Source organism: Battus philenor, unplaced genomic scaffold (assembly GCF_028537555.1).
Source record: "Battus philenor isolate CCGP_79_NKW_IND1 unplaced genomic scaffold, ilBatPhil1.0.hap1 SCAF_15, whole genome shotgun sequence".
Taxonomy (NCBI): Eukaryota; Metazoa; Arthropoda; class Insecta; order Lepidoptera; family Papilionidae; genus Battus; species Battus philenor.
The window spans coordinates 13,993,782-14,007,137 of record NW_027181677.1 but is presented as its reverse complement, the minus strand read 5'-3'; the positions used below and the strand labels follow the sequence as shown (position 1 = coordinate 14,007,137).

At 40.9% G+C, this 13,356-nt stretch overlaps 1 protein-coding gene across 5 annotated transcripts in view; it reads right to left on the bottom strand.

The window, feature by feature from the left end:
* Positions 1-13,356, bottom strand: part of LOC137918944 (putative leucine-rich repeat-containing protein DDB_G0290503) — a 124,340-nt gene that overhangs the window by 18,500 nt on the left and 92,484 nt on the right. For all 5 annotated transcript variants that reach the window (XM_068761885.1, XM_068761886.1, XM_068761887.1 and 2 more), the window contains 10 exons: positions 12,002-12,166; positions 10,468-10,576; positions 9,928-10,086; positions 5,785-7,475; positions 5,284-5,480; positions 4,426-4,536; positions 4,216-4,312; positions 2,289-2,350; positions 927-1,064; positions 265-388 (listed from right to left, as the gene is read on the bottom strand). In XM_068761885.1, the coding sequence (XP_068617986.1) occupies positions 265-388; positions 927-1,064; positions 2,289-2,350; positions 4,216-4,312; positions 4,426-4,536; positions 5,284-5,480; positions 5,785-7,475; positions 9,928-10,086; positions 10,468-10,576; positions 12,002-12,166 (2,853 nt within the window). The remainder of the gene's footprint in view (positions 1-264; positions 389-926; positions 1,065-2,288; positions 2,351-4,215; positions 4,313-4,425; positions 4,537-5,283; positions 5,481-5,784; positions 7,476-9,927; positions 10,087-10,467; positions 10,577-12,001; positions 12,167-13,356) is intronic.

The following is a 13,356-nucleotide window of genomic DNA, read 5'->3' as shown; positions in this document are numbered from 1 at the left end:
TAATGTTATTGATTTTATTATATTGTATTGTCATCTAAATTAAACGTGTGTACCAAATTTCAGATCAATCTGACAACGGGAAGGTGCTTAAATTTCAATTTCTAATTTTGATCCAAATAAATTCCGTACGGGTCGAACTAAATAAAACCGTTTAATAAATATCAACTAGGCTGATGGTTAGTATAAACCTGCTCAAGCGCAGAGCATAGCTCGCGCCAAAATTCTAAAACCTAAAATTGTTTTGCGAAGGTGAAGTCGTATCACCTGGAGGCTCTCGGCGGTGTCCTTATGTGAGTCCAGAAGTAGTTGCAGGCGGCCTGAGTTGTCGCGCTCGGCCTCGTATCGCAGTTTCGCGGTCTGCCAGTCCTGCACCAGCTTGTCCCTTATCCTGGAACATAAACTTACACTAGTAATAGATTCAATAAGGCGAATGTCTGTAAATTATTTTAGCAGTAGTAGTAGTAGTATGGTATTAATGTGACATGTGTTGGTACCGGTTGAGCGTATTTATTCTGCAGATAAAGCACCCACATAAACACAAACACACACTCTTACTTTAGTGGTAGTGTCTAAAGGAGATGTCGGTACAGTACTCATTTTAAAGACTCTATTATAATACATATTTCTATAATTGTATATAAATATGTATTATAATCGGGTCTTTGGTCATACTTCTTCTATAATCAATTCTAAATCAATGAAGCGGTGTACTTTTGTAAGACTACACTACAATTATAGAGCGTGATAAATGATTTTAGTGCCATCTATCGGCGCTTTTTGAAGTCTCAGACTTCCTATATATTTAAGTTTATAGTTAAGACATTAGATCTAGTTGTGGCGTGATTAAAAACTAGATGTGGTCTGAAAGGTTGTAGGGTGGCAAGGTGTCAGGGTAGGAAGGTGTAATGGTGGCAGGGTGTTAGTACCGATTGAGCTCTGCGATAAGCGCGTCTTTGTCCTGCATCCGCGCCTCCAGGTGTTCCAGCTGCAGTCGCAACCTGTCGTTTTCTGCCCGCAGCCGGCACACGCGCTCCGACGACGTCGAGTGGATCGAACTCGAAGACCTGTGTCCAACGACAGAACAAAGACATCAAATATTAACAATTAACATTACAGTTAACACGGTACCCCGTATAACAATTGATTCGAAAAATTCATATGCATTCCAAATGACGTTTTCAGTTTTGATTTTAACAAAAGGCACCTTTTTTTAAACCAAGCATAGTTTTAACTTTTAGAAAAGAGCGTAATATGGGGATATCTGGGCGCGTTATATGAGAATGCTCGTACGCTGTCCTATAACGCGGAACTAGTCTTTCGTACAGGATTAACTACAGAATTTTCGATGATCCCACTACTAACTATTGTGGCTACCTACAATGTCAAATTCTTTTAAGACATGGATAGATAGTGATTTTAAAAACCTCAAAGTTATAATTAAATAATAATTAAAACAAATAATAAACAAAAATAAAATGGCACTCATGGGTGGGATAACATTATAACCGTATATTTAAATGTAAAGCATCTGGTAAAATATTCCAATGTCTGAAGACGAAGGTCTTTGACCAATGTGTGTTGTCGGTGATGAGACCTGGTCATTTACGACCAGCCTCATAAGGAGAATCAAGGTCACCCAAAGAGCAATGGAGATGGCCATGCTTGGAGTTTTGCTGCGAGATCGAATTAGAAATGAAGAGATCCGCAGAAGAACCAAGATCACCGATGTGACTCGATCGAATTAGGAATTAAGAGATCAGCAAAAGAACCAAGATCACCGATGTGACTCAATATACCCCAGTGTCTGAGGACGAAGATCTTTGACCAACGTGTGTTGCCGTTGATGAGACCTGGTCATTTACGACCAGCCTCATAAGGAGAATCATGGTCACCCAAAGAGCAATGGCGATAGCCATGCCCGGAGTTTCGCTGCGAGATCAAATGAATGAAGAAAGTAATGAAAAGATCCGCAAAAGAACCAAGATCACCGATGTGGCTCGAAGAATGGCTGGTCTGAAGTGGCGGTGGGCGGGGAACATTGTGCAACTTATGACTTGACCGAAAAGTGAGAGTGAGAGTAAGAGAGTGACGATCAGGAGCCAGCAGACGCAGCGTGGGTCGACCCCAAACTAGGTGGAACAATGGCAGTGTTAAATCGGAAGAAGTAGCTGGAGACAGGGTAAGACGACCGGTCGTGGTGATTAATGGAGAGGCTTGTGCCTTGCAGTGGGTATTTATCAGCTGAAAAGAGAAAGGAGATATTATCTCATAAAAAAATGTCTACTCACTTGGACGTATTCAAAGCGAGACGTGGTATCTCCTCGTGTTCATCGCTGCTACCCGACAGGATCTGCATACAGAGCAACACATATATAATGAATGTATAGCTCGTTTGATGTTAATTAAAGGTTACAAAAATAAATTATGTAACATATTTCAGAGTGATCATTGTATATAGATAGGATGATTGGAAATAGATGTTCTTCTTCTTCTTCTTGAAGTGCCTCTCCAACTACTGGAGGTTGGCTATCAGCTTCCTGCTCTCTTCCTTATTTTTGGTTCTGCGTAATAGCTCAGCAGCGCTTGCGATTCCGGTCCACTCTCTAATGTTACGAAGCTACGACTTCTTTCTCCTACCAACCTTCCTTTTACCAGCGACCTTTCCCATCATGATAAGTTGAAGGAGATTGTATCGTTGGTGTCGAAGAACGTGTCCCAAGTAAGCGATTTTCCTGCGTTTTACTGTGAGCATTAGTGCGCGTATATGGCCGATTCGTTTCAGAACTTCGACGTTGGTCACCTTCTGAGTCCAGCTTATGGACAGCATGCGTCTATATGTCCACATTTCGAAAGCCTCTATACGCTTACGAAGGTCTTCCTTTATGGTCCAGGCCTCACATCCGTACAGTATAATAGGCCAGATGTAACAGTGAAGCAAACGGGTTAAATAGGTGTTAAAGCCTGAATTCACTGGCCGTACCGTGGAGCGGGCTTTTTTCGTGCTCGTTCCCATTGGGCGGTCTGAGCCCCCAGTAGTACACGAACGATTGCCGCATTACAAAAATTGACAGATTTGTGGTTGAGCCTGTACTTTGTGGCTCCGTCGTTGGTCGCTGATTTGAAATAAATCATATACCAAGTGTCTCAATTCTATAATAACTTGTATATTTTTACTCTGTGGTAATGTTCTAAATATATCTGAATATTTAGATGGATTTCAAAAAGTGTTGGTACCGTCATAGCCACAAAAAAGCTAAGCGCGTTACTACATTTTGCCCTTCTAGCGACAATCAGTCAGCTTTGTGTATATACAATGCATTGAAGAAATTCACAAAAAGGAATAATTCTCTTATGTTTTTAAATATTTAAATAAATTTGTTTATTGCAATAATCACATTTTTATTAGATTGACACAGGTGTGGATCACCGGTGGCTCATCCCGTCTCATAGGACAGACAAGAATGTACCACCGGTGGTACACCCCGTCGCGAACTTGTTAAAAAGTTTATTCTTCACCTATAACCAATCACCCTGTATACATGGATGTTGAAAATTATTAAAACTTTTCGTATTAAAGGTATTGTAAGTGTTTTATCTTTACCTTTCTGTAGATAAAATATCTAGAAACAATTCTAGGTATATTTCAAAGACAAGATTGCCTTGAGAGAGAGATGTACTCTTAGAAGTGGGGCAAAAGGAAGAAATACTCTTACGGGGTAAGAGAATGAAATATCAGCAGAAGCACTGTCTGTGTGTTACTCCATCTCTAACGAATACATAATTTGTATGGTCAACACGACTTGTATGAGTGTTTTGTTGGTACGCACCTTTTTTTTGTTTCGGTGGAGGAAATCTTCTGGTATTCAAGATACTCTGCCTCTGGGGGGAGGACAGGGGTATGTGGGATTCCTACCCACTAAACCCCCCCCCCCCGGTGGTCGCCCTCTGCGCTAAACGGGGGACCGCGGTATCTCCCGGTCCGGGATCGCTACGCGGTCTTCCCTCGCGCCGTGCTATTTTTCGATAGCCCGTCCCGGGGTATGCATAGATACGCTACCCCCGAAACCTTCGTGGTGCTATCACGATGGTTTGAGACCACGTCGAACCATCGTCCGCCTCAGAGTTGCCAAAGCTAGTGGGAGTTTAGGGCCCCCACCCTAAACTCCCGCGACTCCGAAAGCCCCGTTTATGGTAGGGGCGCATGTTGGTACGCACCTGATCCATGATGTGTTCGTCGAGCGCGTGCGAGTAGTGCAACTGATCGCGCAACGCACGCTCCAGCTCAGCAGTGGGCGAGCGAGACAGAGCACGTCTGCGCAGAAACGACTGACGTCAATCATACAAATTCATACACATACATGTACAAGAAAATTAAAGAAATACTAATTTCTGAATTAATCGTGTGTAGAGATACACATCACGAACCTGTCCACCATGTCTCTCATGTCATGGAGTTCCATCTCCAGCTCGTGACAGCTTTCAACTTTCTCGCGTAGTTTTGCCTTAATCTCCCCAACATTGGTTTCTTCTCGTAATCTGTGAATTAAACATCAGTATTCATCGAGTTGTTTCGGTTTTTTCAATGCGGAGGTCATAGAAGCTGTCTATGACTCCTTCGCCACCCATAATTCAGCCATCAAGGTTTATTGTCCATAAACCAAGAAGTCCTTTGGTCACAAGAAAAGGAAGAACTGCCCAATTTAATACTGACACTTCTGTCACTACGTTACTCCAGGTCCAGGGAAGCGTGAATGCTTCCTTTATTTCTCAGCAGACTAACTGATGTGGGTTCATCAAGCCAGAGCTGCACCTCTTTCTACCATGGATGTTACTTTTGAGGAATATTGTCATTTCAATCAGTCAAGGTAATGGACACTATTAGAACCTTGACAGCACGGAGGACCTGGACCCATAAACTATGGAGAAGTATACTTTTGTCCACAATATAGATGGCTAGTAGATGGTCACCTACCTACAACCTGTAAAACAATGACAAATACAGTCACGTAAGGTCAAGACCCTCAGACACGAGGAAACGACTAAGAAGAATATTTAGCAATGGATGTACTATGACTTAAATGATGGTAATGAACCAGCGAATTGTGGCGCCACCATTGTGCTCTGTCTAACAACAAGCGCCATCTGTTGATGAATTGCTTTATTACGTTTGCGACATCTAGTGCTGAATAGTAGAACTAATACATTTATAACATTGTTGCTATTGTATGAATAAAGTCCTTATTTCGTCATACACTTTGCCATTAGTATTATACTGGTCGTTACCTGGCCACCACCACCTCGAGCTGGTTTGTAAGCTGTTGCTTGTCGTCGGCGAGCTGCTGTATCTCGCGTCGCAGCTCGTCCACCTGTCGCTGCAGCTCGTCTTTGTGCGCTGCTTGCTCTGCCGCCTGCTTTGCGGCCTGACCCGCGCTGTTCTTCAGCTCGGACACGTCCAGCTTTGCTTTCGCTAATTCGAAGGCCTTTGTAGAAATTAAATATAAGTAATACACATCTTTATACGTGAATATAAAATAAGAGATCTGTTGTAGAATATAAAATGGCTTCTAGAAGCTTTTCAACTTCAGTAAGTATCATATGGATTTAGTCCAATACCCAATGACAACTACGTGAGACATCGGTTCGTTTGGCTTAATGCGATCTATCTTGGGCTGTCATTTCATTGGCTGTCCTTTCACTTTATCAGACGAATTCCAGATGCAGTAAAACTGAAGGTGGAGTCCAAATATTGAAATAGAATATTAATCTAAATAATACATAGCTCACCTTATCATTTAGTTCCTTCTTGTTAAAGTCCAGCTCGTGTTGCAGCCAAGAGATCTGCTTCTTAATCTTCGCCAGCTGTTTGCGGTCGCTGCAGGCCTGTCTATCTGGCGTCTTCCTCTCATCTTCACCTTTACTTTTCGGCGATGGACTACGAGATACCATTTGCAGCTGTTCCTTTAGAGAGGATATCTCATTATGGTAAGCGTTGATGTCCTCGTTAAGCATTTCTATTTCAGTTTCCTTGTCTTTAAGTTTATCGTTAATATTCTTGAGTTCTTCGATTTTGGACATTAGCTCGCTGTTCATAGAGTTAACTCGTTCAAGTTCGTTTTCACTGTTCTGTAACCTTAGTGATGCGTTCTCCTGTTCCTTCTCCAGTTTTGTCATTTTCTGTTTGAGTTCCTTATTGAAATTGTTAAGTTGGTTTTTCTCCTCGTTGACCCGGTCCATGTCTTGATTGAGTGCTGCGATGTTGGCTTGCATCTGATAAAGTTCATTCGTCTTCTCGTGTAATTCTTCTTTTAGATTATCAAGTTCTTCAGTCTTGTCATGTAGACATCTCTGTAAGTCATCCAGTCTGTCTAAATGCTGGTTAAGACTGTCTATCTGTTGATTCTTCTCTGACACTAACTGCTCTAATTTCTCCAGCTGTTTTATTCTTTCTCTCATTTGATGATTCTCCATGTCATATTTCTGTAACGCTTCATTTCTTTTTTGAAGCTCGTCAACTTTAACTTCTAATTCACTCAATTTGTTTGCTAGATTGCGTTTCTCTTTAGCTAATTCTAGCACCATATTCTCTCTACGAAGAATATCTTCTTTCAGCAAATGTAAGTCCTTAGACTTGTCAGTAACCTCTTGTGTCATTTCTGCTAATCTCTGTTCCAATAGCTTCTTATTGCTAGAAAAAGTCTCCAGTTGATTTTCATAGAACTTCTTATCGTTCGCCATGGTAGCCATTGTGTTTTCTAATAATCCTTTTAATTTTTCAACTTCTTCCTTCAAAGCAGGGAACTCGCAAAGTTGTTCTTCTGCGTTTTTCAAATTGGATTTGCAGTCTTCAAGTTCAGATCTAGATTTCTTCAGTTCATATTTGAGCTGGGACAGTATATTTGGGAAATTTTCCTGGGTTATTCCTAATTCTCTTAAGGAGGTGATGTCTTCTTCTCTAGTTTTGTTGTCGGAAGTCTCGAGTGAGAAATTAATCTTTTTCGGTTCGACGCTTATGTTTTTGCTGTCACTGATATCTCTGTTGGGGTATAGGGAGCAATTGTCAACAATGTTCTGAGGTGAATGTTTGTCGAGGAATTTCTCCAGTTTACCGAAGACTGTTGTCTCGTTGACGTTTCGTTTGTATTGACCGTCCCTGTTTTGGGTGGAGGTCAAATGAGCGGGTAGGGAATCTGCTCGCGGGGTAAAGCTGACCATGTCGAAATGTTCGTCGATGTTCAACGAACTCATATTGGGTCGTAAATCTGGTGGCATCGTCCTATTTAAGCTCTTATCTTTATGTTCCGGGTACAGAGCTCCAGCCAAACTCATATTTTGTGCTTTCAACTCCGCTCTTCGCATTTGTAGATCTTGTTCATCAAATTCAGATATTGACACAACATCGCTTAGGGTCCTTGCCGATGTTTTACCATCAGCCGGCTCGCTCCTTTGGTTCTGGTCGTCGTCTTCCATCTTAGCAGCTGTGGAATGAATCACGTCTTAAAACAGCACGGTTAGACAGTTCGTTTATAGCTACACGAAAACAGATTTTGGATGTGGTCCAAATGAAAGTAATAAAAAACATATTATTCTACCAATGACGGCATCGGAGAAAATCTTTTCAGGTGATATTAGAGAGTAAATGTATCATTTACACATACTAGAGACTCTTAAAATTATCGTGAATTATTAGGATTCAAGGTGTTGAATAAATTTTTATTAATAATAGAAATATAATAATCAAGAATCCTGTATTAAAGTTTACGCAATTCATTGTCGAAAGTACTTTTAAGTAAGATAAGGACCAATATATAGCTACTTCCGCAAATGCAGTCGTAGTCGCTGATAAATGCGCGGGCGGCAAACAATGCGAATTACACAACTACCACCGTTAAATCACTCAACACGTGTTTCACCACTCCACGGGGCATCTTCAGGAGTTATGTTACACCGATTAGTGCCAAACACAGCTCACTCTCACTAAGCATGAGCTCACTCTGTGTTGTGTACTTTGTTGCACGACTACCACTGCATGTGCGGAAGTGGCTAAATATTGGTCCTTTTCTCACTTAGGACGGACTTCCGCAAAATAACGCCTGATTCCATTAAATATGAAAGTACATTTGAACCGTTATAACATACACGTATATGCTATATAGCTTTTAGTATGTTAAATAAATATATAAACAATTGTTACATTAAACATCATCATCATTTCAGCGCTGGGACATCAATTGGTGGACTTCCACTGTAAGTTTCCATATTTTTTTTATAATTAAGCTGTTCTGAAAAGAAGTACACGCGCTGAGGCATGAGCGAAGACAACACTTGCGTAAGATAAGTTCTTACGTAGATCTTATATAAGAGTAGTTTGTGTCATATGGACAGTTTACTTGTGGGGCTAAGACGGGGGTAAAGGCTGTATAGTAAGTAGTAGGCTTTAATATTTAATGGAATCAGGCGTTACCTGGCGGAAGTCAATCCTACGTAAGAAAAGGACCAATATTTAGCCACTTCAACACAATTTCACTTTCTGTCTATGACAGAGACTTTTGAAGTAATTTTCAGTACATTATTTATTAGCGATCTCTGCATCCTTTACAAGTTTTTCTACTATATCTTCTTTCGTACACAATCTTTCCACACATCGCCTCTTCCTTCGCCGCATTCTTTTACTATCAAAATTTTCGCAATTTTGAATTTATATCCACCCCTCTAAGTTTCTTCAAGTTCAAGTTCAAGTTCTAAGAGCAGGTGCACGTACTACGCTGCATTTGATGGTCTGTGATCTACATTTCAGAAACTTAAGGCTAAAGCGGATATCGATTCTGTGCCAAATGACCTGCCTACTGCCTCTTCATATTTCCATCAACTGGACAATATCAGTACGGTAATTTGTATACAAATAAAGATTTAATACAATATCAATAAACGTGGAGTCGCGAAAATGGTTCAATTATCTTGACAATTGCAAATTGTTATGAATACAGAATATCACTTGTATCTCTGGCAATCAGCGCCCATTGTGAAACACGACGGTAGAGCGTGTGCCCATTATTGGGAGCGAAGCTGAATATGACACATTATCCATTTAAACGACATAAAGGTTATTACGAAGTGTTTGTTGGTGGCAATAGATTCTCTTTTTTATATAAACTGTTCCCCGCAATTAGAGTACAAAGTAATAAGAAGTTATTGATCCATCGCATTCTATAATGTAACATTTATTGTTTAAACATTATGTAAATAAATAAATTCTGCTATCGACAAATACTAACTGATGCAAGCCTTAAAGGACAGTATAAATCTGTGGCGCGTAAACTGATTCAATAAATATATTATTTACAAAAAAAAAATCAATTTCCTACGCAATAGTCGTTTTTTTCATACGAATCTTCTGCAAAATACTAGAGAGCGAGAGCAAGAGAGACAGAGATAGGGTGAGAGAATGTGATAGAGTATTAAAAAGAGAGAAATAAAATCCTTTAAGTTGTTAAATTTTCTAGATCATGGTTGCACAGACTTATTAAGACTAGGGGCCACTCGGGCAAATCATGAACTAATAGCAGGCCGGCCGCCAGAAGTATAGGTAATTAATTTTTTTGGTTTTATTCTGGAATAGAATACAATATTTTTCGAATGTACGAGAGTATTATTTTTGCTGTCGGCGGGCCACCAGTATTCGACCGGCGGGCCGCGGTCTATGCATCCATGTTCTAGATGGACTTGGAATATAAAGTGATTGTAAGAAAAAAAGTTAATCTTAGAAGAGCCTATTTAACCATAAACCTTTTATAGGACCCGTGTCAAACCATAGCGCGAGGCAATCTACTAATGGCTCCATCTATCGTCAACTTTCGAAGTTACAGCGCTCCGACATACATATGCGTGTATACATGTGTATATACGTATGTGTGCATTTGCGATACTTGCCTGCAAGGTCTCGCAGCTGGCGGTCGCGTTGTACCAGCGCATCATTGAGACGTCCGTTATCTGCGGCTAAAGCCTCCAACTGCGCTTGCATCTGCGCTGTGCGTTGCTGAGCGGCAGCCAGCTCGCGTTCCAGCGCAATTATCTTCTCCTTCACATTGCCTGTCAGGGAATAACAACACAATATTAAGTTCGGAGAAAGAGAGAGACAATGAGATCCACAGAAGCACTTAATTGAAACTGATGCGTAAGAGAGACGTCAATATTTATGTGTGCCAAGCATGGACGCTTAAGTCTCTTCAAGATATTGAATGACGGCCTGTTCCAACGGTTCTTGCTGAAAATTTATGGAAAAGGTCTATATCCAACAATGGACACCCTATAGCTGAAATGAAGATCATAGTAATATTTCGGCTGGTAATGTTACATCACATCTAATGTTTCAAGTCCAAAGTTAGATCCTTCATGAAATTTTATTCCACCGCCTGGTCAACTTGTGATTATGTGAATTAGTAATATTACTATTTATGTGAATAAACTTACATGAATCTACATAGACGTGTTGTTCCTGACTGCCCTTCTCTTCCAAGTTCTGTTTCAATCGGGCCAGTTGTTTGTCCTTCGACTCCAACTCTTCCTTCAACCTTTGCACCTTTGGAGACAGTTTAGAATATTATCTATAACATTCAGTTAGTAATAAAGTACGAAAATAAGTTGGAATAAGTAGGTGCTTGCAATGATTTAAATTGTGCTCAAGTATGGGTACTTAGAGGGCGTTAGTGTCGCACGAACATAGTTAAACGTTAAGAGAGCTATGTAGTAAGTTAGATCTAATAAATAAAGTAGTCAATAAATAGTTTTATGCGAAATTTACAGTCTAATGATATTAATACGAACAAAAAGTGTTCATTTGGCAACTAAATGAATTCAACAGGTTTCGTTGTCTAAGTTGAAGACCTAAGGTCGCCCAGAGAACAATGGAGCTATGTTTGAAGTTTCACTGCGAGATAAAATAAATAATAAACAAAAATAAAATGGCACTCGTGGGTGGAATACCATCACAACCGCATATTTATATGTAAAGCATCTGGTAATAAATCACAATGTCTGAAGACGCAGGTCTTTGACAAATGTGTGTTACCGGTGATGAGACCTGGTCATTCACGACTAGCCTCATAAGGAGAATCAAGTCACTCAAAGAGCAATGGAGATGGCCATGCCCAGAGATTCGCTGCGAGATCGTATCAGAAATGAAGAGATCTGCAGAAGAACCAAGACTATCGACGTAGCTTGAAGGATTGCTCGTTTAAAGTGGCAGTTGGTGGGGCACATCGCACATGCAACCGATGGCCGTTGGGGCCGAAGGTTTCTCGAGTGGCGACCAATAGCCAGTAGACGCGGCATGGGGGGATCCTCCACTAGACGGACCTATGACATAGCGAAGGTCACGACGTTTGGGGGAGGCCTGTGCCTTGCAGAGCATCTATCGGCTAAAAAGAATGTTATCTCATCTCCTTTTAAGTATAGCGATACCTATGTTGGTATACATTGCTCTTGTTTTTACGGGTAAAATTATAATTTCAATAAACATAATGTTGTTTGTAGATTGGTGATGTTTAGTTCGCAAATCACTAGCTACTAGATTTAGTCGACAATAGCTTAGCCGCCTTCATCTTGTGCCTGCTTGGCTACACCCTTTGTTTGCATGTACTTATCCTCGGTTGACGTTGATGCTGTTAGCCCTAAGACTTTTACAGCTTCATCGGAGCTCTGTTCACGGAGCAGGAGGAAAATTCCGTGAACTTAAATGTTTACATGTATGCGCTTCTGTATCTGTCAATATTAGTGACTTATTTACTATTTGTGTGTGTGTACATGGGTACGTCTACAAACATTTGTGCGTCTTTGTGAGAAAGTATGTACTCGTTCGAGCGCGTGCATGCAAAGCATGTGTGTGTGAGTGCTTGTGGGAGAATTTGGGCAAGTGTATGTATGTGTGAATAAGGATGTACATGTATATATGTGTGCGGCGTGTACATACACATTCGTGTGCGTGTGTGCGTGGTCACGCGCTCACCTCTGCAGTGGCGTCGTGCAGGCGCACGCCGAGTTCTCCGTGCGCGGCGTGCGCGAGCGCATCTGCATCGTGCCGCTGCCGCGTGAGCCGCGCCGACAGCGACGAGATGCGCAGCGCCTGCTCCGACATGCGCGCCTGCAGCACGTCGCGCTCCGCACGCACCTCCTGCTCAACATACGTCATTATCGTCACCACCCAAACCGTACGTTCACTGTTACACTTTCTCAGCTAATCAATCCGATGAAATTTAATATGTTGTGACTAATATGTTGCACATGTCTGTGTCGTTTACACTGCTTGGAGCTTTGCTGGAAGGTCGAATCAGCAATAAGATCCGCAGAAAAACCAGGGTCACCGACGTTGCTCGAAGAATATCTCCTTTGAAGTGGCAGTGGGTGAGGTACATCGCTGGTGCAACCAACCAAGATCCGGTAGACGCAGTGGGGGTGGCCCCCCACATGATGGATCGATGAATTAGTTAAGGTTGCGGAAGCGATCTTTGGGGAAGATATAGACCATGCAGTCAGCGTCTACCGGAGGATATGATCATATGTAGTGAAGTCACTAAATAGTTTAACTTAGGCACTAATAAGTATAAATAAACAAACACTTAAGTACAAGACCAAAACACTTTGTGGTCTTGTACTTAAGTGTTTTTATTTTTTAAAGCCTATATCCCACTGGATATAGGCTTTAAAAAAATACGTAACGGCTCAAGCAGAGACTACTCAAGGAGCCTTCGAACTTCGCTACCTTAAGACAGGTTTTATGATAAATGCGCTCTGCCCTTTGTCCTCTTGGAACTGTGAATTCTTCAAAGGATATTTGGGCAGCAGTGTAAGGTAGATCAAAACACACACAGACATACGTAAACACATACATACGCGTATGCGCACATCACTTTCGAGGACAATTAATGTTCACACTATTACCTCTTTTTTTTTAAAAAAAAATGGGTTTGTATTTATTAGTGCAGTTTTTTGTCTACTTTGTTAAGTTAAATAATTATAAATGTATCGTTTGCATTAAATATATTATTATTGCATAGGCCCTCTCCCTTTATTTTAATTGGACCGGCAAAAACCATACTTTCTATTTACTTTCAAAGGATAAAAATAGAGATAAAATTCGTTTATTCAAAATTGGAAATTTCAACAGAACTCTTATTGATCATCAACTTTTTTAAAAATTTATCTTATTTTTGACTCTACTCTGCTTCGCAAGGTGTTATAGGTGTGGAGAGGAGCAGGAAGAAACTCCACAATCATTTTAAGCAGGGTCAAAGCGGACTCGGAGGTCATTTTTTATGTAAGAAAAGAACCAATATTTAGCTACTTCCGCACATGCAGAGGTAG